Here is a 27,338-nt window from a genome sequence, read left to right as displayed (position 1 = left end):
TGGCATACTGTTAAAGACACTGGACACTATCGGTAATTGTCAAAGACCAGTCTTCTCACTTGGTGTATCTCAACATATGCATAAAATAACAAAAATTTGAGCTCAATTGGTCATCAAAGTTGCGAGATAATAAAGAAAAAACACCCTTGTCATAAGAAGTTGTGTGCTTTTAGATGTTTGATTTCAAGACCTCAAGTTCTAAATCTGAGGTCTCGAAATCAAATTCGTGGAAAATTTTAATTTTCTTTCTCGAGAAACTACATCACTTCAGAGGGAGCTGTTTCTCACAATGTTTTATAATATCAACAGCTCCCTAATACTCGTTACCAAGTAAGGTTTTATGCTAATAATTATTTTGAGTAATTACCAATAGTGTCCACTGCCTTTAAGACCACAGTAGTCCTCCATCATACAATGCATTGGAAATCATTACAAATAATTGTCTATTCTGGGCCCAATTTCATAGAGTTGATTAAGCACAAAATGTAGCTTAGCACAACTGCTCTACCAGAATGAGGTTACCAGTCATCATAGCGTGTTACATGTACCAGTTGTGACTGGTATTCCGCTAATTATTGCTTAGCAGTTGTTACGCTATACACGTACGTCCTGCGTAAGCAACTCTATGAAATTTGGGCCAGATTTTTTTAATAAACAAATAATATCCAAAACACAATTTTGAACCATTCCTCAAAAAATATATGTATTATTAACCCAACTTAATAATGTATGCGAAATTTCTTGAAAGACGCCAAAATTGTCATAGCAATGGCTGAAAATGTAAACTTGTTGTCTTCAATTTCACAACAGCTTCTTTTCCCTTCTTTCTTTCTCAAGCAAAATAAAATAGTCTCTTTTCTCAATTCTTTTCTTGGAACAGTAAACATAACGCAGATTACAAAACTTTTTGTGGCAAAGATAAGACATTTTATCAAGGCTTAACTAAAAAAGGAAATGAATATAAAAAATTGAAGTATTGAAAAGATGTAAACTAAAACTCAGGATTCGATAACTGGAATTCAACCAATACTCTTATGTTTAAATAATTTATGATATTTGTAAAGCCTTGATACATATCACAGAAAAGAAAATGTAACAAAAACTTAAAAAACCAAGACCAAAAATTTAGACTACCTCTGGGTAAGTAAACATAATTTTGTTTTATACATGTACATGGCAAAACTTGTAATTGAGGACGTGGGCCCAAATTTCAAAGTGATGCTTAAGCAGAAACTATTGCTTAACACTTTTCTGGTTAGCACAAATTAATCAGGATACCATTTACAGATGTACATGATCACTGTACTTTGGCTGGTAACCCTAGACTGGTAGGAATAGTTTTGGGTTCATGCATCAGCCTTATGAAATTGAGTTCAGGGCCTAATTTCATAAGATAGTACTAAAACAATTTCAATGGTTAGCAAAAATCAGTCGGGCATCCTTAGTTTGGGTGGTAGTTTGTTTCTGCTAAGCAAGGCTTTTCAGTGCTAAGCAAATTCTTTCTGCTTTACAGCTTTATGAAGTTGGACCCAGGACCCATGATTTACACTTAAATATGATATTTTATCTCCACTGCAGACAGCAAACGCTCGAGTTTGGGGAGGTTAATTAAACTGAAAACAGCGCCCTCAATGTCCAAGGCAATGAGCAATTACTTCCTCCAGATGTCCAATGGCAGCAAAGATCGTATGTGATAGGGTAAATGTCATGCCCTAATATGGACTGAATAAATAGCAGCAAAATTGAAAACAGCACCCTCAAATGCTGCTAGAAAGATGAAAAACAGATGTGATGTGTAACATTCCAATAACAGTGCCTTTCAGATCTCACTGCTGCCAACGGTCATTCTCGCAAAGTCTATCAAAACAGTGCCCTCAATGTTCACGTCCAGAAAGGATGCTCCAGAGACAGCCACAAGGAGAAACACGTGAAACAAGCCGATGGGGTGTTTAGTGGTGTCCCTTGCTTGGCATTAACTTACCCCCCCCCCCCCCCCCCCCGTTACAAGGAAGAACACACGCGACAAGGCGTTGTGGTGTCTTGTGGTGTGCCTTGATATGTAACAACGGGTGTCTTGTCACAAAGAATAACACACACCACAAGCCGTTGAATTTATTTGCGGTGTCTCATGTGAGGTACGTCTCGAGTATCGTGTACAGTGGGTCCCCAATACCTCCATCTCCAATAAGGCTGCTAACCTGGAACAGTACGTGCAGACTAGACAACGCGGTGTTTCGTGGTGTGGATGCACTAGTGGACTGGTCTCATAGCTGTCTACAGTGGACTCTCAGTAGCCACTCAGTCTATTGTAATGACTTCAGCGGAATCGTCAAAGTTGTCAACATAAGTCGTGGCATCTTCTAAGAGGGACTTGCGTACAGCAGTGATACAGTTGCTAGGAATTAGTATTCCTGAGGTGTGAAAAACAAAGAGTTGGGGTTAGTGTGCAATGAGTTGTCCCAGGCACAATTCGGGTCAGTGTTGTCTAGTGGATCAGCATCATTCCTTAACCTTAGAGTTTGTAATCATAAAGGCAGTGGACACTATTGGTATTTACTCAAAACAATTATTGGCATAAAAGCTTACTTGGTAACAAGTAATGGGGAGAGGTTGGTAGTATAAAACATTGTGAGAAACGGCTCCTTCTGAAGTGATGTAGTTTCGAAAAGGAAGTAATTTTTCACGAATATGATTTCAAGACCTCAGGATTAGATTTTGAGGTCTCGAAATCAAGCATCTGAAAGCACACAACTTTGTGTGACACGGGTTTTTTTTCCGTTCACTATTATCTCGCAACTTGGCATCCAATTGTGCTCAAGTTTTCAGTTTTTTTTATGCATATGTTGAGATACACCAAGTGAGAAGAATGGTCTTTGACAATTACCAATACTGTCTAGTGTCTTTAACCCTGATATGCAGCTTAGGTGAGGTTTACGGTAGCACCATATGTAAATCTCTTTTGAATAGTGTTGGTTCTGGAGATCAAAATTTTGAGTTGTCTACCCAACCCCCCTCCCCCCAATCGGTTCATTTCAGAACCAACATTACTCAAAAGAGATTTAATTGAGGTGCTACCGCAAACCTAACCTAGTCATACTCCCACCATTGCAAAGTTTCAAATCCTACTTCATACATGTAGATGTTCCAAAACAAATTTACAATTTCCTCATAGAGTTATCAAGGGGAAAAAAACCGCCTTGATGCCCTTGCCCCACAAAGCTTCAGGCCTATGATCTAATCACTACTGGTACTCACCAACAATCTTGGATCCATCGTCTGTCCTCAGACGGAATATCTGCATCTTTGAGGCGGGTCCCGGCTGCAATGCCAAGATCTTCTCAATCTTGTCCCACACACTCAGGACAGAGCCGGAGAGGACATAATGGGTGCGTCTTCTGAGACCAATCTCACAGGGGAGGCCGGCTAGGACACGCTTGCACGAGTCTCTCCTGGATTTACAAAGATTACATGAAGAACTTGAGTCAACTCCCGAGGGGCCCAATATTTTAATAATAATAATACATAGTTCTTATATAGCGCTTTATCAAACCTGGGCCCAATTTCATAGAGAGCTGCTAAGCACACAAATTTGCTTAGCGCGAAACTTCTACCTTGATAAAAACAGGATTACCAACAAAATTTCCATTTGTTGCATATCTCTTGTTACTGGTATTCAGCTGTTGTTTGTTTATCCTGAAAATCACGTGGAAATTTGGTAGCTAATCCTGTTTTTATCAAGGAAGAAATTTCATGCTGAGCAAATTTTTGTGCTTAGCAGCTCTATGAAATTTGGCCCAGATGGGCATATTTTTCCTTGCAAGGTTTGTGGAGAGCTCTACGTTTCAGAATATGGGATCCATTTCTTTACATGTAATGGATACCAGTCAGATATGCTGCACATACAATTTTTGTTTTACCTGGTAAACTTGTTCTGGGAAGCATATTTTTTGTTGTGCTTAGCTAGTTTTTGTGCTTAAGCAGCTCCACGAAATTAAGCCCAGATCATAAACTGCACAAAATAAGCTAAGCAAAACAGAGTTATGCTAACCAAAATTAGGTTACCAGCCGGAATACTATGTCACATGGACAATTTGTGACTGGTTTTCTGCTCATTAGCACTAAGAAGGGAGTTTTTGAGTATTATTTTCTGCTTGAGCAGCTCTATAGAATTGAAGTTGTACCCGAGGGAGGGAGGGAGGGGGGTTGTCTTACCAGTATGCATGTACACATAGGATCTCCGCTGCACTGTATTGAGCCTCCCAAAACATCCGAGCCTCGTCTGGAATCATCACTTTACGATACTTCTTCCTTATATCAACCAGGCTCTCCATCTTAACCTGAAATAGTAACGGAAATTTGTTTAATAGGAACTGGCACATAGGGTTATTATTATTTATTATTTATTTGGCCGTTTCACAAAGAACAGTAACAATCAGACAATACATGTAATTGCAAATAAGATTATAGATAAAGCAATCGCACAACATTGGTAAACAGTATTGTCTAAGGCCCACACTTCGTGTATCACAGCTCATATATAAAATAACAAACCTGTGAAAATTTAGGCTCATTAGGTCATCGGGAGAAAATAACGAGAAAACCCACCCTTGTTTCCGCACGTTTCACCGTGCCATGACATGTGTTTTAAATAAATCCGTTATTCTCGATATCGAGAATTGATAATTGTTTTAATGTTTTCTCAAAAAGTAAAGCATTTCATGGAATAATATTTCAAGAGAAGTCTTTCACCATTACCTTCTGAAAACCCTGTAAGTTATTTATAAATCTGTGAACTTTATATTTTTGTTCTGTTCAGAAAGTGTCCAATGGCTTTAAAGGAAAAAATACAAAAGAAATATGTTGAACAGAATAACATGAAGGCATACGTGCTTTATAATGGCAACTAAAGCACTGGTCCTGTGACCCTAAAGTCTGTCAATCTGTTGATTATAGATTAGTAAAATATTGACAATCAGAAATCACATTTGTACCTACAGGTGATGTGATGCGGCTAAAATGAGTTGTTTCTCCAAAAACATCAGTTGGGAGAAACAAGCCAAAGCAAGCCAACAGAGGTGGTATTTTATTTTGGCAAGTCCCTTCCAGATAAATGTAAATAACATTAAAAAGGAGCTAAATTAGCATTGAAAGAAAATGTGCCGATGTATTTTCAATAAACAACCACTTTAATTAAGCCCCTTTTTCTCAGTTTTATTCTGTCACGTCTCTTGGTCTCATACTTTCACAACTTTTGAACCAAAGGTGGCGTCGTCATGGGGTTTTAACAGTATTAGAGACAGTGGACACTATTGGTAATTGTCAAAGACCAGTCTTCTAACTTAGTGTATCTCAACATATGCATAAAATAACAAACCTGTAAAAATTTGAGCTCGATTGATCGTCAGAATTGCGAGATAACTATGAAAGAAAAAAACACCCTTGTCACACGAAGTTGTGTGCTTTCAGATGCTTGATTTCGAGACCTCAAAATCAAATTTTTGGAAAATGACTTCTTTCTCGAAAACTACGTCACTACAGAGGTAGCTGTTTCTCACAATGTTTTATACTATCAACCTCTCCCCATTACTCGTTACCAAGTGAGATTTATGCTGATAATTATTTTGAGTAATTACCAATAGTGTCCACTGCCTTTAAAGCGTAGATTATGCTCTTTTCAAATAAAACAATTAAATAAAAAAATACCTGAGTCGAACAACTCATTTTGCTTGATCGCATCACATGATGTAGAGATCGACTTGCAAGTGCAAAATTAAAGGCACTGGACACCTTTGGTAATTGTCAAAGAACAGTCTTCTTACTTGGTGTATCTCAACATATGCATAAAATAACTAACCTGTGAAAATTTGAGCTCAATTGGTTGTGGAAGTTGCGAGAGAATATTGGAAGAATAAATACCCATGCCCGCACAAGTTGTGCGGTTTCAGATGCTTGATTTCGAGACGTCAGCTGAGCTCTCGCAATCAATTCGAACATTTTTGTTCTCAAAATCTACTGTTAAATGTGTTTTACTATTAACAGCTCTCCATCGCACGTTACCAAGTAAGTTTTTACGCTAACAATTATTTTGAGTAATTACCAATAGTGTCCAGTGCCTTCAATGCAAAAAACTGTATTAATTTTGAACTAACCTGCATGCCAATGTTTGGTTTGAAGACATTCACTAATTGTTTCTTAATGGCGTGGGTCGTTGATCCATACTTCACTAAGATTGCCGTCTTCTTGTTGCTCGACAGCTACAATGAAAACAAGTAAAGTCACTTTGCTAGTTGAATTCACACAAAATAATAAAACACAGTAAATCAGTCATGATAGTTGGTTACTGGAATAAAAAAATATTATTTGGCTCTTTCAGTGCCTTTTTTCCTCTTCATTTTTAACTTAAGCCGTGTTCCCATTGAACTTATTTTTGTTGAAGTACCACACATTAAATCTTATTGGGATGTATGGTATACTGCCCTCCCTGTCAAATTACTGTCACCGTTGTAAAACTAACAGGCCGAAAGAGGTTGCGGAAAACTTCCCATTACGTGGGCTTAGTTTTTTAAACATCCTCACTAATTTTGTAGGTTGAAGCGAAAGACATACCTGTGATGTGACGTAGAATCCTTCCTCAGGCTTAGCGAGGGCGCTCCATATGTCCATTGCACTGTCCCACGACATTCCTCTCTCCTGACTCACCTATAGAGGGCGACAAACAACAACCCTTTAAGCAAAACTTGACAACCGAGACAACCTTCCCAATGCAAGTACAACAAATTTCACAAAATCTAACACCTTACAGTAAATCAGAACCCAAACTGTTAAACTCTGATTATGGTGCATACAGGCATGTGAGTAAACTTTCCATGAAAAAAGAGGAATAGAGAAAACTGGGCAAGTAAAAAAAAAAGGGAAAAGATAATATTCCTTCACTTTTGTACACAGAAAGTGACGAAAAAAATGAGGAAAATCAAAACCCCAAACGAGGAAATCAGCTGAAAAGAGGAAGTCTCACATGCCTGATGTCTGATCCTATGCATGGCATAACAAGGTCACTGGTGCAATCCTCAGTCCAGTTATTATAATAGCTATTATCAAACAATACATGCAGTTGGATTTTTGGGAAGGTTGGGATTATTAGCTTTACCTTGTGAAGTTCAGTGTGAACAATCCCCGTTGAGAAGGTTCGAACGAACGTCTGTGTCTGAAGCTTCCTGACCTTCTGACCTTCGGACACGGATCCAATATCTGAGCAAGTAATTGATTGAATAAAAGATACAAAAATAACAACATTCCTTGTTTTTATTTTATTTGTTTATTTGTGACATATTGCCCAACTCACAAGGTCGAACGGCCACTTCAAGGTAAGGGCTACACTTCACCAATTTTGGCTGTCGACCCAGATCAACTGCCACCAGGGGCACAAAACCACCTACTCTGGGGCTGAAACAGGGTTACCCCCTTTCATAACCCGTCAGAATGTTGGCGTGATATCATCCACAGAAAGGGATGGCCACTTCAAGGTAAGAGTTACACTTAACCGATTTCGGCTGCTGACCCAGATCAACTGCCACCAGGGGCACACTACCACCTACTCCTGGGGCTGAAACAGGGTTACCCCCCCTTCACAACTCAGAAGGATGTTAGGATGATAGCATCCACAAAAATGGTTAAACTTTTACAAAAACAACCATAAACACACAGGCCTAAAAACTACCTTACTTCAGAGGGAATCGTATCTCACAATGTTTCACACTCTATCAACAGCTTTCTGTTCCTCGTTACCAAGTAACTTTTTATACTTGTATATTTTGAGCAATTACCAAACGTTTCCAGTGCCTTAAAGGTTTTTTTTTGTGGGAAGGCATGTCTTGGATAAAGCAAAACTAGAAAGATGGTGAAACCATTCACCGTGTGTCTGCAGCACTCACCTACGATGAAGGCGCTTTTTTAGTGGGAAGGCATGTCTTGAAAAAGCAAAACTAGAGAGATAGTGAAACCATTCACCATGTGTCTACAGCACTTACCTAGGATTCCCATGTCGTACTTTCCGTCTCGTCTTGCCTGCTGTATAATCGCCTCTAGGGTGGTCGTGAAGTAGGCAAACAGGTGATTTTGCATCTCAACCTCCATCCCAAGGATGCGGTTCAGGAATTTAGACATGTTGTTGTAATCTGATGGGGAATAGAGAATGACGATACTATTAACTGTTTGTACATTTCTACCAGGCCTCTTTGTGATTATTAAAATAATTTTTAAAACAATTTATAATAATTATTGGAGTATTTTTAACGATTGTGCATTATGTCGCAATTCAGCGGTAAGCTGCGATGACATTTTTACAAATAAATAAACCATTTATATTAATAATAAGAACACTAATATAGCGCACATGTCCATCACTTAATGACGCTCCTGGTGGCGTAACATACAGTATTTCCTGCAAGATGTGGGACTAAACGTTTTTGAATTATGAGACCTAATCCTTAGAACGCACCATGTAATGCTTTACAAGATGCTGTGGTGCAATTTGCTGCCGATCAGACCAGGAACACCGGGGCGAACCCCTTCTCTTTTCGCTAAAGTGCACTGGGTTCTTTAACACAACACATGGGACCAACCCATTGAGTGTCTTGCTTAAGGATACAAGTGTCAGGGCTGGGGATTCCAAGACACACTCTGCTTAACAGAAACACCATCGTTTGAATAAATGCATTACAGACTTGACTATTCCTGTAGGGAAGGTATAGTCAAGCTAAGGTAAGGCCAGTCAAAAGCCGTCAACAACATGGTCAGAGGAGCACAGTTCTTGGGAAGGTTAACCTTGTTTACTTACTACTACATAATGTGTGCAATTTTTTTCTGCTTCAGTTGAAAATGAAAATTTGCTTGCTGTTAAGCAACGCTATATACATACATACATACATACATATACATATAAGGCATTAATAAAGCACCACTACATCAAGATCGCAGCGCCTTAGATTGGATATCCAAACGTTTTGATACAATTCTTGAATGTGCATAATGAGTCAGACTCTCTGATTGGTAGTGTGAGCGCAGTCCAGGTACGAGGAGCAAAAACGTGAAAGGTGCGGCTTAATGCAGGCCGAGTCACACTGCAGCGACAACGAAAACGATAACAATCACGATGAGAACGCATTATATTGGTTGAATTGGTCCATGCAGAATACGCACACGCTCATTCAACCAATAGAATGCGTTCTCTTTGCGTCGTTTATGTTATCGTTATCAATCTCATTCTCGTTATCGCTGCAGTGGGACCGGGCGTTAAGGAGCGAGTAGTGTCAGAGGCTGAGCTATGACACTGATCCCAGGCCTGAAGCCATGGAACTACAATGTGCTTACTACCACTCAGTACAAAAAATGTACTTCAGCCCTGTATGCTTCATTTTTGAAAGGGCAAGGGCACCAGGGCATTTTCTCCTTGGTTAAGGAGCACCCTTTGAGGAAATTGTCCATTTCTACTGTTGAGCATTTCAAGGGCACCAAGGCAATGACCAGGGGGCACAGAGGCAATCGCCTCCGTTGCCTCCGTGAAGTATCAGGCCTGGAGTTGATTTCACAAAGAGTTAAGAGTAGTCTTATCTCGAGTCTAGTCCTAACTTAGGACTAGCCATACATTTTATATATCTCATAGGACTAGTCTTAAGATGGGACTTGTCCCAACTCTTTGTGAAAACAACCCCTGTACTTTTAAGAAGGTGACTACATACCTTTATCTAGTACTGTTACGTTGTATCTCTCATCCACCTGAATCAAGCCTACACCAACCAAGGCCGCCTGGGCATCTGGGAAAATCAGATAAGGTTGGGTGTAACAAGGTTATTCAATGTTATTGACGCTGGTAAGACTGAGAGACACTGGACAACTTTGGTGATATTGTCGACCGCCTGTGCAAATTTGAACTCAATTGGTTGTCGAAGTTGCGAGATAATAAGGGAAGAAAAACACCCTTGTCAATCGAAGCGGTGTGCTTTCAGATGCTTGATTTCGGAACCTCAAAGTCTAAATCTGAGGTCTCCAAATCAAATTCGTGGAAAATAACTTCTTTCTCGAAAACTACATTACTTCAGAGGGAGCCGTTTCTCAAGACGTTTTATATTATAACACCCCTTCCTTTGATTTTGTCTGTTGATTGGCCGAGAGCGTGTCAGCGTTTTGTGTATTTTTACTCTTGTACATGTTCACCGACCAAAGTAACTACTCAATGGACTATTCAACGATAGCCTAGCAAACGATGTACTATTGCATGGATACGCTGGTACCCAGACTACATTTGACTACCATTGATTTAAACGAGCTGCTTGACAACCTCGAACCCGGTGTATGAACAACATATGTGCATTTGAAACACGGTTTAGAGAATGAACGTAACAGCAATAGTCTGGTACACTCTTATTTTGTCAAAACTTGGTGTTTCAACGTAAGATTTTACAGTTCTTGTTTGACGATTGATTGTGCCCGACGTACGTAAAGTGTTTTGGCAATTCTACAAGGAAAATGGAGGACAATGAGCCCCGTCTGGATTTGTTTTACTTACTGAAGATGAATTACGAGATTTTATAGACTCAGCAGATTCAGAGTACACTAAAAGCAGCATGAAATACGCCGAAAGAATTGTTCAACAGTACTTTTCTGTACGCAACACAACGTTGGAGATAGTGGATCACATGAATAATTGTTAAAGTATACAGAATCAATGGAAGGGGTGTTATAAAACAAATATTGACTGCTTTGTCTTGTGGCATAGTAAAACTAGTCACTCTCGGTGATCCCCGAAGCAGCCTATCTTCCCTCGGCTTCGCCTCGGGCAGATAGGCTGCTCCGGGGATCACCTCGAGTGACTAAGTTTACTGTGCCACTCGAAGCAGTCAATATTTGTATACTATCAACAGTTCTCCATTGCTTGTTATCAAGTAAGTTTATATGCTAACAACTATTTTGATTAATTACCAATAGTGTCCACTGCCTTTAACGTTCATTATTTTTGTTTACCTTTTAGGAAGGGACCATTATACCCAGCAGGAGGTGGCACCATTGGAGTCTGCAGATCGACAATGGATTTCATGATAGACTCCAGCGCTGCTCTGCCGTACTGCAAATAGCAAAACAAAAAGACAACAGTAATTAGCAAAAGGGGCCTTCTTCATAAGCTATCTTTCCTTTGGCACATGGTTTAGGGAAAGCTTTTGTAAAGATGTGTAAAACTTGGTACCAATGGGAGACTTTCTGGGACGATAGAGGGCAGCAGACTTACCGGGTAAATCCATTGTTCTCAGAATTATGCGCATGTTCAGAACTACGTAAACAATGGAAATTTACCCGGTATGTCTGCTGCCACCTAGTGTTGGAAAGTCTCCTATTCTATTGTACACATTCATTCAGATTTTGGAAGTTAGATTTGAATAATCTAAGAGTAGTTGTCATGTCTTATGTTCGTCTGTCCTTCTGTTTGCATGTCCATCGGTTTGTTTTGTTTCTTTGTCTGTCTGGCTGTTTTTTTACAAGCTTCTGCTTATCAGAATAACCCAATACTCTATTTTTTTACATTAATCCTGCTTACTGTTATTTAATGTTATTTTTGCCTAACTCCGTAGTACATGTAATTGTCAATATTCTTCATGGCAGTATGGAAATAAATGTGTATTTGAATTGAATTGAATAAAGTCTGGTACAATTACTTGGTTTTAATAGTCACAAATTACAGGGCTAGCTTTTGGGTAGTTACTTAAAGACAGTGGACACTATTGGTAATTGTCAAAGACTAGCCTTCACAGTTGGTGTATCTCAACATATGCATAAAATAACTAACCTGTGAAAATTTGAGCTCAGTGGTTCATCGAACTTGCAAGATAATAATGAAAGAAAAAAACACCCTTGTCACACGAAGTTATGTGCGTTTAGATGGTTGATTTCGAGACCTCAAGTTCTAAATCTGAGGTCTCAAAATCAAATTCGTGGAAAATTACTTCTTTCTGGAAAACTATGGCACTTCAGAGGGAGCCATTTCTCACAATGTTTGATACCATCAACCTCTCCACATTACTCGTCACCAAGAAAGGTTTTATGCGAATAATTATTTTGAGTAGTTACCAATAGTGTCCACTGCCTTTAAGAGAAGGCGACCACCTACATTGTATACACAATCCTGAATGGATGTGTATGGCACAATGGTACTAGGGTTTGCTTATCTGGAGGTTGCAATACGAAAGCTTTCCCCGAACCATTTGACGTAGCAACTGTCTGATTAGTCTGAGGAATTCAAATTTCAGCTTTCACTTGTGACTAATGGAAGTCATTGTACATTTAAACATGTTGCAGCTAATAACTTACCTTGGTGTCAATGTTAAACTTGCTTAGGTCTCTCGACTCTGTCGCTCTTCTGTCACCGTGTGTTAAGGCACCCTGGTGACAAAACAATGAAAAACGTACCGTCTATGAGATTTCTAGACAGAGATGCGATAGCCTGAACTAAGAGCACAAAGTGTGAAAGTTTCTTAAGCGTGAAGTCTGCTTGCATTTATTTATCTTTGGTTTTAAAGCCATTGAACACTTTCGGTAAACAGTATTTTCCAAAAGCCCACAACTTATAATATATAAAATAACAAACCTGTGAAAATTTAGGCTCAATCGAAAACCCAACCCTCGTTTACGCACGTTTCGCCGTGTCATGACATGTGTTAATCTGTAATTCGAGAATTAATAATTGTTTTAACACTTTCTCAAAAAGTAAAACATTTCATAAGTTAATATTTCAAGAGAAGTCTTTCACCATTATTTTCTGTAAACCCTGTAAGTTATTTGTAAATCTGTGAACTTTTTTTTGTTCTGTTCCGAAAGTGTCCAATGGCTTTAAAGGATTTGGGTACTTTTTCAAAATATCCATAGATTTACATTAAACTTACAGGGTTTGAAGATAATGATAGTGAAAAGCTTCCCTTCAAATATTACTTACTGAGGTGCTGTAGTTTTTGAGAATTGAGTAAAACAATGTCATGAAAATACGTTTGTAAATGATTAAAATAATTTTCGTCTCTATTTTCATGACATTATTTTACTCATTTCCCCAAAACTCACCTCAGCACGTAATATTTTCAGGGAAGCTTTCTACTATCATTATATTAATTTTGGTTTTTACCCATACACCGATGTGTGTTAGCACTGTATACTCAGTACTTTCCCGAGTCCTGTGAAGTCCTTTTTTTTTTCACAGGACTCGGGGAAAGTACTGAGTATACAGTGCTAACACACATCGGTGTATGGGTAAAAACCAAAATTAATATTCTTTATCCCCGGTGCAAATTTAACATCTATTATACTACCATTATGTAAAACTGTGGACAATGTGTTTTTTTTCCTACAAAAGTCACATAGACCCTTTAAAGTCCTACTCTGCAATCTGGGGCATTCTGTGGTTTTCATGAAATTGATCTTAATTTAAAAAAAAAATATATATATAATTTTATTATTATTATTTTTTTTATTTGTAGTTTCATGACACGAATCAGTAAATTGTGTACTATTTTAAAAGACGACCAAGTTTTATCTGCCGAAAGATGACATTGAGACATGCTTGAGATATTATCTAAGGTATTTTGACCGATTCTTGTACTAAAATTGTTGACGATGTGTGGGTCCCACAGGGTTTTAAACCACTGTGCCATGGAGTTCCAGTTGAAAACGGAGAAATCACATCACTATTTGACAAACACCACCGCTATTCAAAGGTTTGGCTGTACAGTGTAATGGATCCATAAAATTCAGCCAAATACCCAAGGGGTGAATTTTGGAGGATTCAGTGGTGAATCTGTGATGCTCTCACCATGCTTTCTAGTCTCTTAGCGACGATGGAGGCAAACCGTCTCTCCCCAGCGAGCTCCGAGATAAGAAAGACGTACTCCGGCGCATGTACTTGGTTGGATCGATGCGTTCGACCTAAAAAAAAAACAATACAATATAATAGTAGTAATAATAATAGAAGTGGATTCTTGAATTGAGCTCAAAAAGCATAAAATGAAAGAAAAAAACACCCTTGTCACACGAAGTGGTGTACTTTCAGATGCTTGATTTTGAGACCTTATATTCTCAACTTGAGGTCTCGAAATCAAATTCGTGGAAAATTACTTCTTTCTTGAAAACTACTCCACTTCAGAGGGAGCCGTGTCTCACAAAGTTTTTTACTATCAACCTCTCCCCATTACTCATTACTAAGTGAGGTTTTATGCTAAAAATTATTTTGAGTAATTACCAATAGTGTCCACTGCCTTTAAGCAGCTCTATGTGAAAAAGGGCCTAGTCATGGAAGCCAACAGTATCGTCTCTGTGTAAAACAACAATACAGCTGAAACATTTCCTTTCAAAATTTTATGGGCGTGGGGAGGGAGTACTTACCGAATTGTTGTATTGCCCGGTCAGCACTCCATGGAAGCTCTAGTGTGATGTGAACCCGACGCCGCTGATTCGGTACCCGTTTATCGGCCTGCAGTGAGATACCTGAACTCGCCGCCTCGGAGATGATAGCTATAAGCTGTAGGCAAGGTAAAGGTCAAAGGTCATATTACCCTAAATTCGCTTTACAAAAAAACTACATTCATCACAGAAGAAATTGCCACATTACAAGAACTTCCCGGATAGCCCATTATCTACTGGAACTCTCTACCACTTAATCTTCGATCTTGTCTTTGTACTGCAAAATTCAAGTCTCTTCTCAAAACTTATCTTATGTCACAGGTTTTCAATGACTAATTTTGTTGTGTCTGTTTTTCTTTGTGTTGTGTTTTTTTTTTTGTTTTGTTTTTGGTTTTACTGCGCCTTGAACACCCAGCAGGGTGGATATGTGCGCATTACAAGTCTTATTATTATTATTATTATTATTATATTCGTGTCATTAAACTCGCAGGCAGTTGGTACTGGGCCTTCGTCCTATTTGTGGCCCTGTAATTAAAGCGCTAACTTTCCATAATAAAACAAAAATGTGAATTTCGCTTAATTTCCCATCTGTTGAGGAGTCGGGGAACCATACCTTTTCTCCATCCATGAATCTCTTCTTTTCAGTCAGGTTCAGGGTTTCCAGCGGTATGTCATACTCACTGCGGGACTCGTAATGTACATAACCTCGTTCATTGAAAACTACCCGACCTTTACGGCCCGTCATCTAAACAGAGAATAAAAAGAAATTTTTTAGGTAAACTTCAGAAATACAAGTTTTTATATTTTATGCAGAACACCAGTCATATACGGTGTGCGTGGAATGTATTTTGGCTGGTAATCTAGTTTTAGTTCTCCCAAAATTTAAATAGAGATTGTGTATTCCAATTACGAGTTAGTCTTCCTGCGTGCACATCGATTAAGATTTTTGGCGATATCTCAAAAATGAAATTTTCATAGGTTAGTTTTATTGTATATACATTACATAGGATTAAAACAATCAACCGTTCCAAAACCCAACGGTATACTTTCTCTTTAAAAAGCTCTATGAACTTTGGCCAAAATATTTATCGCAAAGTTCAACAAACACAAGTCATTATTTTCATCAAAAAATTTGATAACAAGGTCGATGCAATGCCCCGATTCTAAATGGGGTTTCCATTTTGTCCAAGCGGGCTCACTTTACCTCGGCAACGTTTTGTGGTCCGCCTAGCTCATCGATGAGCTCATCCAGGGTGTTATTAGGAAGGAAAGGTCCCACCTCTTCACACATGTCCAATAGTTCCTGCTTCATTAAGATGGCTCGCTCGTAGGAATCCATGCCCGGAAGGAGCATCGAGTTGGTTGCTGGAATCAAGACCACAAATATATCACTTTGTCAATTTGCAGGTCTCAAAATAAACAAACAGCACCTACAGCATTGCCATTGAAATTTTCTTGCGTCCCTTCTCAGGAGCAGAGTTCAAGGGTTATATTTGGCTAAATGGCAATTAGCCGTTGTATGGCTTCTAAATGGCACTCCTTAACTAATTTTTTTACAAAATAGGGAGACGGCCATCATTGGCTTAGTTGGTAGAGAGCCTACACGCTAATCTGGAGGTCGTTGGCTCAAATCCAGCTCTAGAAAATCCCACCCCCCATTAACAAATAATGCAAACATTTGTTAAATTACAATCAGTCATTCATAATGGTCTTTTCTAGAATAGGTTAGTCTGGTTCCCCTCACCTGCAGGTATAGAGGACATGATATCAGCTGTCGGTGCTGCTTTGGGTTTTGGAATGATACCAGCTGCATAGAGTGCGTTGCTCATCCTTTCCTCATGGTCCATCTTCAATGTCTGGGACAACGTATTGACATCCTTTTTCTTCTTCTTCGTCTTCTTCTTGGCCTTCTTGGCTTTGTCTTTGGTCTTCCGAGTCAACCAGGGGTCTAGAAGGAAGTCCAAAAAATATTACAAGTTTATTGATCAAGAGTTTTGCAAGCATCCTTAAGTTCACAGAGCAAACTCTCCATCACCAGCAAGCAGAGAGAATCGGCAGCTGGCCTATTTAATATGTGCCCAGATTCCAGCACAATTTGTTGAGTCAATGTCAGGGGGTTATGAGCGAGCAAGGCATACTGGAAAAAAAAATGACGCAGCGAGATTGATCATCCCCAAAAGTGAGATGGAAACTTACCATCATCAGAGTTGTCTCCAAACGGATTGAAGTCGTCCTCGTCATTTGACGACGCCCGCGACGACGAGCCGTCCTCATCTTCGCTGTCGCTAGACAACAGCAGGGTGATGCTGTCGTCACTCTCTGCCGCAGTGCTTGTGCCGTTGCTGGGACTGCTGCTCTCTTTACTGTCTTCCTCCCACCAATGCTTGGCTTGCTTGGGCTTCAGTCCGTTGGTCAATTTATCTAAAATGAGAAGATTCAGGGGTACCAAATTGTATCAAAATTTGTCCGCGCTTAGCAAGTTTTTTATGCCGACAGGCTTTATAAAAATTGGGCTCCGAGTCTATAGACACTCGCTCCCAAAGGGTTGTGACAAAAAGTTTAAAGTTTTGTACCTCTCTTTCTCTTTGCACCTCTACTGCTATCACTCCAGGCTGGACTGCTTGCTCCACTACGACTGTTCAGACCAAGCATGTCGGCCGTCTTCTTCCGATTTGGAGCTGGGAAATGCTTCTCAATTAACGAGCTGAACACACTCCTGTAGAAAAGAAAAACATCAAGCTTTTGAAAAGTTGTTTTCAAGGTGATAAGAACCGCTGAATTGAAACAACTGATTCTTAGCCCTTTTTGAATGGCTTGGTTTAAAGACAATGGACACTATTGGTAATTACTCAAAATAATTGTTAGCATAAAAACTTACTTGGTAACGAGCAATGGAGAGCTGTTGATTGTATAAAACATTGTGAGAAACGGCTCCCTCTGAAGTAATGTAGTTTTCAAGAGAGAAGTAATTTTCCACAAATTTAATTTTGAGACCTCAGAATTAGATTTTGATGTCCCAAAATCAAGCATCTGAAAGCACACAACTTGTGAGACCAGGGTGTTTTTTCTGTCATTAGTATATCGCAACTTCTACGACCAATTGAGTTCAAATTTTCACAGGTTTGTTATTTTATGCATATGTTGAGATACACCAAGTGAGAAGACTGGTCTTTGACAATTACCAATAGTGTCCAGGGTCTTTAAGAGTTCTCCCCAAAATTAATCCAGGACAGGTAGTCGGATAACAATTCTCCAATATAACTATTTTGGGGGATTTTTGTTGGACTGTATTTCTTTGAGGTGAGGGGAAAAAAACTAGACGTTACTTATCCTCTTGTTGCTTTGAACTAGTTTTGACAAGGTATCTTAGGCATAATGTGACACCTGCCGGTTATTTCAAATACAACCCTTCCAAACTTAGGCTTATTTTTAGGACTTGGGATGAGTTAAGTTCCGTATCCAAAGGCGCAGGACGCATTGAACCCATCCTAAGTTAGGAACGAGTAACTCGTCCTAACTCGAGATATGAGTAATCCTAGCGTTTTGTGAAATCGGCTGCAGGCACTGTGAACTTCTCCCATGATTTCTCAGAGACCCATGGGGAAACCCGACTGTTGTCTTTTGTGGGACAATCTTGCTCAACCTGCATGTCAAGTATGATAGACACACAGGGAATATATGAGCTCGACACCAGTTACTGTACCCTCCAAATCTTACACCCAAGTAAATGGGAACCTTACAAGCATGTAATTGGTAATGGAGGGAGACCAATTCAAATTGACCTAAACTTTTTGTTTAGGCATAATCCTTCTGCTTTATAAATTAAGTGCGATCCTCAACATTGAGCACCCTCTAGAGTTTGCGCAGGAGAATGGGGGTGGGGGGTACTACTATACAATAATTTATTTCCTGGTAGGTTTTATTATTATTATTATTATTATTTTATTCGCCATAACAGTACAAAAAAAAATACATTGACAACATTTAGGGCCACTGATTTTCCGTTTCAGAAAAGTGCAAATTCCGTTTGGTAAAAACATGAATTCCGTTTCAGGCACAAAAAATTCCGTTTCATGTTTTTTTAATTAGATAAAAGGTTGTTTAATACCCAGGGACACACTTATAAAAATCAATTTGAGATAAGCTGCACTGCTGACTTCGTAAAATGTTTATTTGAACTGACAAATTTCAAAAAAATACTTTTTTATAATTTTTATTGTGGATTATTTTGTATACTACTGTTCGATGAAACAAAAACATGTAGTAGTCAGGGTTAAAAGGTTGCACTGTGACTGCAGTATCAATGCACATGATGTGATAGACTTGATTCCAAGTCTAAAACTGCAGTTGATTCTCTGCATCAGCCACATTGTAGGCTAATGACAGGAGTGTATCCACAAGAGGGCGCTGTTTCAGCATGATCAAAGACTTAGGAACAAGTCTATGGACGTGACCGTTCTCCATCCACAAACAAAATGTCAGCCATTTTGTTTTCGCTTTGGCGACAGAATGTTGACAGTTTACGGTTTTATTTTAGACCTTTCCGAGATGAAAAAACATTGTATGTGTTCTTATAGATCATAGGTAAGCTAGTTTGTGTATTATTGTTGGTAAAGGAGAGGGAGAAAATGCAATTTGGGTGAACAAAAAATGCTTAAAACGTGCCGCGAATAATGCCCTTCGCTTAACCATGTTAACAACGTGTGTACATCATGTGTGTAAACATTGAGGATGGTGTGAAGTAGAACAGAATGATCCACGGTTACGATCTCGTACTTTTTTATGGTCTGATTTCTGATGCCTTTTTAGTTTAACAAAAAGAATCTTAATAAAGAATGCAATTTCAATAGTTTTGGCGTCAAGGAAAAAAAAAAAAAAAAAAAACCTAATTTTCTGAAATCCCGTTTTCCGTTTCAAAGGGCGGATTCCGCGAATTCCGTCCGTTTTCCGCGATCGCGGAAAATCAGTGGCCCTAAACATTATACCCCAAGATGGGCAAGGGACAACAAAAGCAAACACATACTATGATCCGTAGATCTGTTGCCCCACATCTGGGGTACACAATAAAATTAATATAGATTTAACATAATATAGGACACAAAGCAATAATAAAAGCAGAAAATTAAAAACCAATAGAAAATGATAAATATATATATCTGTTTACCAACAGAGAGATTAGAGCTTTTTTGAACTCACTTTGCAGTTGAAACAAAATCATTGAGTTCTCCACCAGCCTCTTCCAATGCATCTAGAGTCCGAGCCTCTCCAGTGGACTGAAGCCCAATAACCACACACTGTAGAACGAAAATCAGTAACACACGCAATTCACTATGTTGATACAGGGCTAGGAGTACATGCAGGCCACAGAGACCATGGCCTCTGTTGCCCCTGGTCATTGGCCTTGGTGCCCCTTCAAAATTGTCCAATATACTTTAAGATTTTCCCAATCAAGTGTCCTTTGCAAAAATGAAAATGGCCTTGCTCTTTCAAAGATGAAATTCCAGGTTTTTGATATCTTTGTAATTTTTGTTATCACTTCCGTCCTGTCATGCCTGTGTATTTTTATGCATGTCTGTACCTATTAGAAATATTCGTTATCGGCAGACTGATCATTTTAGGTGAAAGGAAAATTCACATTTCCTCCTCAATCTTGCCTTCTCCAGAACTTTTTTTATATCTCTTTTGTGTGTAGTTTTAGTGAACTTGTGGAGGGAAGTAAAATAATAATAATAATAGAAATAAACAATCTCTTCAAAAGACATTGACTCAGAATCACTACCATGGGCAATGCGCTGTATCGATACCTCTTAACACTGGTAGGGAAGTACTGGAAGTCATTGCTGATTGGCTCCCCCAAAAAAATGACTGCTTTACGCACAGGCGTGTTAAAAACATTAGTGCCGTTGTAGGGTGCAAGTAAAATTCCATGTATATCGATGCAAGTGAAAACCAAAATTAAGGGGAAACCCGCCGTTATCTTTTGTGGGACAATCTTGCTCAACCTGCATGTCAAGTATGATAGACACACAGGGAATATATGAGCTCGACACCAGTTACTGTACCCTCCAAATCTTACACCCGAGTAAATGGGAATCTTACAAGCATGTAATTGGTAATGGAGGGAGACAAAATAATTATATCAAATTGATCTTAAAAAATCATGGGGCATAATCCCAGTGCTTAGAGGTTTTGGGTACTTTTTGTAACACAAATCACAATGTCCACAGATTCACATTAAACTTACACCGATTGAAGATAATGATAGTACAAAGTGTACCTTAAATAATTAATTACTAAGGTGCTGTAGTTTTTGAGATATGAGTAAAACAATGTCATGAAAATGCATTTTGACATGCCAAAATAATTTTCATTTCATGAGCAGTGAGATGAAAAATTATTTTCATGACATTGTTTTACTCATTTCTCTAAAACTACAGCACCTTAGCATGCTTAGCAAGTAATATTTTCACGGAAGCTCTGTACTATCATTTTCTTCAAACTGTGTAAGTTTAGTGTAAATCTGTGGACATTGTGTTTTTTTTGTCATACAAGAAGTACCTAGACCCTTTAAAGGTAAAATAAACCTGTGGTTTTGGAACCATTCAACACGTTAAAATGTTTGAATCCTATATAAATGAAGTTTACAATAAAAATAACATGTGAAAAACTCACTTGCAATTGCTGTGGGTTATATCAAGCCCTGTAAGTACAATACCCCAGGCTTGAAGTGTGATGTCATTTATATATATGACATCACACTTCAAGCCTGGTGAATAACGTGCGAATGAAGACCAGCGTTAACTTTTACCTTTGACCTACATTCATTCCACATAGAGATACGCAGTCGAATCTATTGCGGGCGTGATAGGAGCGTACTGTTTGGGCATCAATGGAAAGCTAATGTCACTGTGCACGTTTATCCAGTGATATCATTGTATCCAATGGAATCACTGGATTTTTGTAGCAAGGTATAAAGACAGGGGCTCAGTCTGTATGTACCCAGGCTTACCTTTCCAATCTTGACAGCATCCTTGGCTAGCTGGACTGCATGCTTCACCTTGGACGCGATGCAGAGATACTTAAAGAAACGCTGGTGGGCTGACCAGAACTGCCCCCACATGGACTTGCGCATGCGTTGCTCTGCACCAATCAGATCAGCAGCTTTCATGAACCTCTCCCTTGCGGCTAACCACTGAAATTGTAATATTGGTGAGAATGTTAAAGGCAGTGGACACTATTGGTAATTGTCAAAGACTAGCCTTCACAGTTGGTGTATCTCAACATATGCATAAAATAACAACCCTGTGAAAATATGAGCTCAATCGGTCATCAAAGTTGCGAGATTATAATGAAAGAAGAAAACACCCTTGTCACATGAAATTGTGTGCATTTAGATGGTTGATTGCGAGACCTCAAGTTCTAAATCTTTCCCGAAAACTATGGCACTTCAGACGGAGCTGTTTCGCACAATGTTTTATACCATCAGCCTCTCCCCATTACTCATTACCAAGAAAGGTTTTATGCTAATAATTATTTTGAGTAATTACCAATAGTGTTCACTGCCTTTAAGATTAGGGGCACAGAAAAAATATTGCTTAGCAAATTTCTTTACTCAGCAAAAAATGAGAAGTGTACCAGTTTACAACTGTGCAAACTTAATGTAAATTAGCAGATAACCTGTTTCTGATAAGCAATACAATAAAAAACTTACCAGTCTGACGGCCTTGTTGTAGATTTTCTTGAACTCCTGAGTGAGAACCACCTCGTTGACGTTGAAGGTCACGCCCTGGAAACTCAGTTGCCTCGCTATGTACATACCCCGAAGCTTCATATCCATGGCAACAATCTCCATGGCACCGACACCCCTACAGAGACAAATATAATCTCAACATTAAAGGCATCTTTCAGAATTTTTAATTATGTTAATACTGGGTTTTTATATAGCGCATTAGTACACCTGCCATGATGTGATAAAATACAAGAATTGTGCTGTGCTGGAAGGGTTCAGCAATAGTGCATACGTATTGACTGGGTATAGCGGGGGGGGGGGGGGGGGGGGGGGGGGGTTAGTTAGTGCCTAACATAACTGACCTTCTTTCCACTGCCTGGATGAAGGCGTTGAAGTCGATGAACGGCGTTCCTTTTCCCCAGATCCCGAGCCTTGACATGTACGCCATGTTCCTCGGTTCGGAAGCACCTGTGAAGACAAATCAAAATAATATTTCAAATAATAATAAACAATAATAACTGGTTCTTATATTGCACATTTTACAAAAATGTATCAATGCACTTTTTAACTAAGAGAGGTTTGTGTAAACACCATGTGAAAATCTCTTTGAAAGGGTGATGGTCCTTAAAACAACCGGTGGTTAACGCATCACTGTTAGATTAGTATACACATAATGAATGTTTATGAGTGCAATGGTGCGAATATGTTCATGAGTTGAAAGAGGGAATGTTCTATTCAACGAGGCGGAGCCGAGTTGAATGGAACATTCCAGCTTTCAACGAATGAACATATTCGCACCATTGCACGAATGAAAAACATTCATTATTTGTTTTATATAACATCCAAGTAGATCTTTGTCATTTTGATTGAAAGATACAACTTTCAAAACAAACAATTTCAACTGTAGAAGCCGAATGCTAGTAATTTTACTATGCCTTCTTGCAGTAACACCTGCTGCGTTACCAAAGACACGCGCACGCAGTGATGTTTTTACTCAGCTTTTTCGTTCCATCCGAAAAGTACCATTGCACGCTGGCAGCGTGCCAGCGTGCAATGGTACTTTTCGGATGGAACGAAAAAGCACGACGAGTGACTCAGCGTGCAATGGTACTTTTATTTACTATCACGTGACGGACAATCCTCCAATCAAATGGCAAGGATCTGCTTGGGTGTTATATAATATGCTCTAATCATCTTCAGGAGAATGCTGGACTTTGTTGCTGGATGCTGCTCTTGTACTGCCTTGTAGGGGCACTAACGCACTTTAAATTAGTGCCCTGGTCATTGGGCCAATACAATTCCTGTTTCACAAGACGTAAATTTAACAAAATCTGAATTCCTCTAAGTAATACCGTGTCGCTCACACTATTGGAATGACTGCCGACTAAAAAAATATACTATTCTGGGGGAAAAAATTCATAAGTATGGATAGCTTATGGACTTAACTTTCATATGAACCAAAACAAATTTGAAGGCTAATTCCTGCGCAACCTAACTTTCATACCCTCAAGCATGATCTATTTTTGGACTTTTTGGTGTCTTATGAAAGTTCAGTCCATAAGCTATCCATTCATATAAACCTTTTCCCCCAGAATCATATACTTATTATTTGGCAGCCATTTCGAAAGTGTATAGGTTTTTTTTAACACCCTGTACAGTGCCAACATTTTTACCTGTTGCGCTGCAGTAGACGACCCTAGCCTTAGGCAGCATATTCTGCAATTCCAGTACTGTCCGTCCGGTCTTGGTGGGCTTAGACGATCCCACCGGAACCAGGTTCTTGGCTTTGTGGCACTCATCAAAGATTAACTGAGCAATGTAAGTCAAGGAGCTCTCTATTTAAACAAAATTTTGCTTTCTGAATCAGATGTTCAACTTTGTAATCGGGAGACTTCTCAGTTCTGAAAAGAACTGTCCTGCTTTTTAACTATTACCAGGGCGGATGGTATAGAAAATAGACTGGACTACTACCTTAGCTTTCAGGATCGTAATTAACTGTACTGCCGCGGAGTCAGTTCTGAATTGGTCTTAACATTCCGACTATAGTCAAAAGGAGACTTTTATCATTGTAAATTGTTTGCGATGTTGTTGGTTTTGAGTCGATGCTTTTGACTATTTTTTTTAACATATTTCAAAGCACTCAGTGACTGGCTTGATGATGGGCGCTGTATAAATCCTGCTTATTGTTATTTTTATTATTAAGCAATCTGGGAAATAAGAAAAGCAATTCCATTGTGAAGGATACCACACCATCAAACTCTTTTCCACACCAGTGCAACAGCTGTTTGAGCCTCGAGTGGTAATTGTGTTTAGCCTGGCTCTCACCGATCAGAGATGAGTACGTTGCGAAGATCACCCCCTTCTTGACGTAGCCGTTGGATTGGGAATTGATCTTGACGTACTTGAACTGGAACGGGAAAAAAAAAACGATGGTCAACAAACATTTCTATATTGTTCTGAATGGTCATCCAATATTTTCTCAGAAGAAAACCAAACATTTGATGAGAATAACTTTGTTTAGTCGGGGTTTTATTGTGTTCAATATTTTCACGAAAGAAAACAAAATAGTCAACAAACTAACATTTCTCTGTTTTTCTAAATGGTCTTATTTATTTTCACAAAACATCCCGATACAATTTATGAGAACGTTCGTCGCCTTTACTTTGTTAAGTCAGGGTTTCATTGTGTTCACTATCTTCTCGAAAGAAACCAAAACATCCCAATATGTTTTTAAGAACGTTTCTTGTCTTTACTTTGTTTAGTCAGGGTTTCGTTGTGTTCACTATTTTCTCGAAAGAAACCAAAACATCCCAATATATTTCATGAGAACGTTTGTCGTCTTTACTTTGTTTAGTCCGGGTTTCATTGTGTTCACTTTCTTCTCGAAAGAAACCAAAACATCCCGATATATTTTATGAGAACATTTGTTGTCTTTACTTTGTTTAGTCAGGGTTTCATTGTGTTAAATATTTTCTCGAAAGAAACCAAACCACCCCGATACAACTTATGAGAACGTTTGTTGTCTTAACTTTGTTTAGTAAGGGATCATTGTGACAAGGATAATCTCAACCAAAAAGATTCCCAAGTTCTGAAAAAATAATAACGCACAGAGACACGTTAAAATTATTTCAAACAACATCATGATATTAAACGATTTCTCAGCCCCCCTACCCCCCCCCCTCCCCCAGAGGAGTATACAACCTGTGCTGCCAACTATGTAAAGCACCAAGCTAAACTAACCACAAGAAATCGTGTTTACCTTGTTAAGGGAATGTACAGGGATGCTAGCACCAATGTCCTTCAGATCTCTCATGGCATCATATTTAAGATCGTTGGAAACACTGAACCTGCACATAAAAATATAACAAACATCAGGCCTCTTTTTCTTACAAGGAATAAAGGCACAGAAAAGAGCTCCTTTAGGGCTCTTGTCAAAATTAATCCAGGGTTCAATTTCACACAAAAACTATTAAGATTCATCTAAAGATGAGTTTTGGGCACTGCGAAAGGAATAGGTATTGTGACATCACAGTTTGCTTCATTCATTCATTCAGTCGATGCGGAGCATCGGATGATGGCGCTCCAAACACGTTGGTACTCCATTGCTGTACGTAGCTCTTCCCGACGCAGTCCAGAGTCCCGGCACAAGGTGTCCACATAGGTGGTTTGTGGTCAACCTTGGGAACAGTGACCTTGAGTCAGCAAAGTTTGCTTAGCAAATATATTAAGATCGATCTTAGCTCTTTGTGATATTGGCCTCAGGAAAGGTAGTCGGATAAAAATGGTTCCATGTGAAATTTTTTACTTGGATTTCGGTCAGGACTGTATTTCAACTCGCTGTAAGGTTATCAGTTCTCAAATGCACAACATGCCAATGCACTGCACTGAGCACCCTGTGGTTTGACGGGACTGCTGACACTAGACAACAGCTGAGCAGTAAAGTTCAGGCAAGAATTTTTAAAATTGTTTATAATGGTTTTTATGGACTTACCAGATGGATCTCTTTCTCCCCAGCATGTAGTTTTCATGGATGATGCCAGCTATGGTTCTACCCTTGCCTACACCGGCCCCATCACCTACAAACAAATCAGCATAAAGTTAATACAATTTGAAGTGGATTTGATTCGGAGTTTATCAAAGATTTTGTTTTTACTAGAGCGGGTCTTGAACCGACGATCTCCGGAAATGTGCCGGCGCCACTACCAACTGACCTATTGAGCCATATGTTGGCAGTCACCCTATTTTGTCTTCATCTTTGTTCAGGGGTGCCAGTCAGAAGCCATATAACTGCCAGGGATCACACCAAATTTTCAATACAACCTGGGGATCAACTTAAGGGATTGCAACTTTTCACAGTTTGTAGTTTTCAAATCAGGGTTAGAGAACAATTATGTATAAAAATGTTGTATCAAGAAATTCGGGAATATACAGCCCTTGTAGTCGGCTCTTATAGTTTCCCGTAGAATGCGCCGGGATCACCTCGGACGTCTTAGTTTGCACTCAAAGCAGTCAATATTTAAATAATTTGAAGATCACTACAAAAACTGAATGGTTACCGATGAGATAGCCTGCCCTCTCTCCATTCAACAGCATAGTCTCATGCTGCTGGCAGGCATAGGTAATAGACTCCAACTGTAGAGCGGAGAGCTGTCTGCGGTCGATCACCTCCTCCGATATGCTGAGTCTGTAGTAAACGTTGGGCGGCTGCACGCTGGCCATGGAGCTGGTCTCTACAACGGGGTCTGGATGCGCTAAGCCGATCTTCACTGAAATAGGATGATTGGAAATGATTTTTTTTTATTGAAGTTGATGAATTGAATATTTGATCTATTGATCAATTGATTAGTTGAATATTTGATCTATTGATTGATTGATTGTTTATTTAATGATTTGGTTTATTGATTGACTGACTGATTGATTGAATAATTGATTTATTAAATGATTGATTTATTGAATGAATAGTTGATTCATTTATATTTTTATTTATTTCCTCAAAACCTCAAAAAATGGAGAAGACAAAAAGATAAAAGTACATCAAATATACAATAAAAGGTACATAAACTTGTATTTAAAGAAACAGGATAACCCTGACACTCATGGACGACCCATGAGGCCGATCATCATTCAATGATTAGTTGATCTATTGATTGATTGAATGATTTATTGACGAACTGAT

At 39.0% G+C, this 27,338-nt stretch overlaps 1 protein-coding gene across 3 annotated transcripts in view; it reads right to left on the bottom strand.

Annotated features, from left to right (window-relative positions):
* Positions 1-1,992: 1,992 nt before the first annotated feature.
* LOC117290326 (protein strawberry notch homolog 1-like) overlaps positions 1,993-27,338 on the bottom strand; it is a 36,089-nt gene continuing 10,743 nt past the window's right edge. For all 3 annotated transcript variants that reach the window (XM_033771650.1, XM_033771651.1, XM_033771652.1), the window contains 26 exons: positions 26,719-26,928; positions 26,154-26,238; positions 25,422-25,509; positions 24,408-24,569; positions 23,836-23,971; positions 22,525-22,630; positions 22,145-22,298; positions 21,443-21,625; positions 19,630-19,727; positions 17,007-17,149; positions 16,630-16,854; positions 16,178-16,381; positions 15,638-15,798; positions 15,047-15,178; positions 14,416-14,551; positions 13,847-13,959; positions 12,358-12,429; positions 11,020-11,119; positions 9,738-9,812; positions 8,028-8,174; positions 7,148-7,248; positions 6,607-6,699; positions 6,150-6,254; positions 4,213-4,337; positions 3,256-3,449; positions 1,993-2,411 (listed from right to left, as the gene is read on the bottom strand). In XM_033771650.1, the coding sequence (XP_033627541.1) occupies positions 2,299-2,411; positions 3,256-3,449; positions 4,213-4,337; positions 6,150-6,254; positions 6,607-6,699; positions 7,148-7,248; positions 8,028-8,174; positions 9,738-9,812; positions 11,020-11,119; positions 12,358-12,429; positions 13,847-13,959; positions 14,416-14,551; positions 15,047-15,178; positions 15,638-15,798; positions 16,178-16,381; positions 16,630-16,854; positions 17,007-17,149; positions 19,630-19,727; positions 21,443-21,625; positions 22,145-22,298; positions 22,525-22,630; positions 23,836-23,971; positions 24,408-24,569; positions 25,422-25,509; positions 26,154-26,238; positions 26,719-26,928 (3,461 nt within the window). In that variant the 3' untranslated portion in view covers positions 1,993-2,298. The remainder of the gene's footprint in view (positions 2,412-3,255; positions 3,450-4,212; positions 4,338-6,149; positions 6,255-6,606; positions 6,700-7,147; positions 7,249-8,027; positions 8,175-9,737; positions 9,813-11,019; positions 11,120-12,357; positions 12,430-13,846; positions 13,960-14,415; positions 14,552-15,046; positions 15,179-15,637; positions 15,799-16,177; positions 16,382-16,629; positions 16,855-17,006; positions 17,150-19,629; positions 19,728-21,442; positions 21,626-22,144; positions 22,299-22,524; positions 22,631-23,835; positions 23,972-24,407; positions 24,570-25,421; positions 25,510-26,153; positions 26,239-26,718; positions 26,929-27,338) is intronic.

The sequence above is a fragment of the Asterias rubens genome, chromosome 5, assembly GCF_902459465.1.
Source record: "Asterias rubens chromosome 5, eAstRub1.3, whole genome shotgun sequence".
Lineage (NCBI taxonomy): Eukaryota > Metazoa > Echinodermata > Asteroidea > Forcipulatida > Asteriidae > Asterias > Asterias rubens.
The sequence above is the reverse complement of the archived record's forward strand: the minus strand, read 5'-3'. Positions and strand labels throughout refer to the sequence as shown.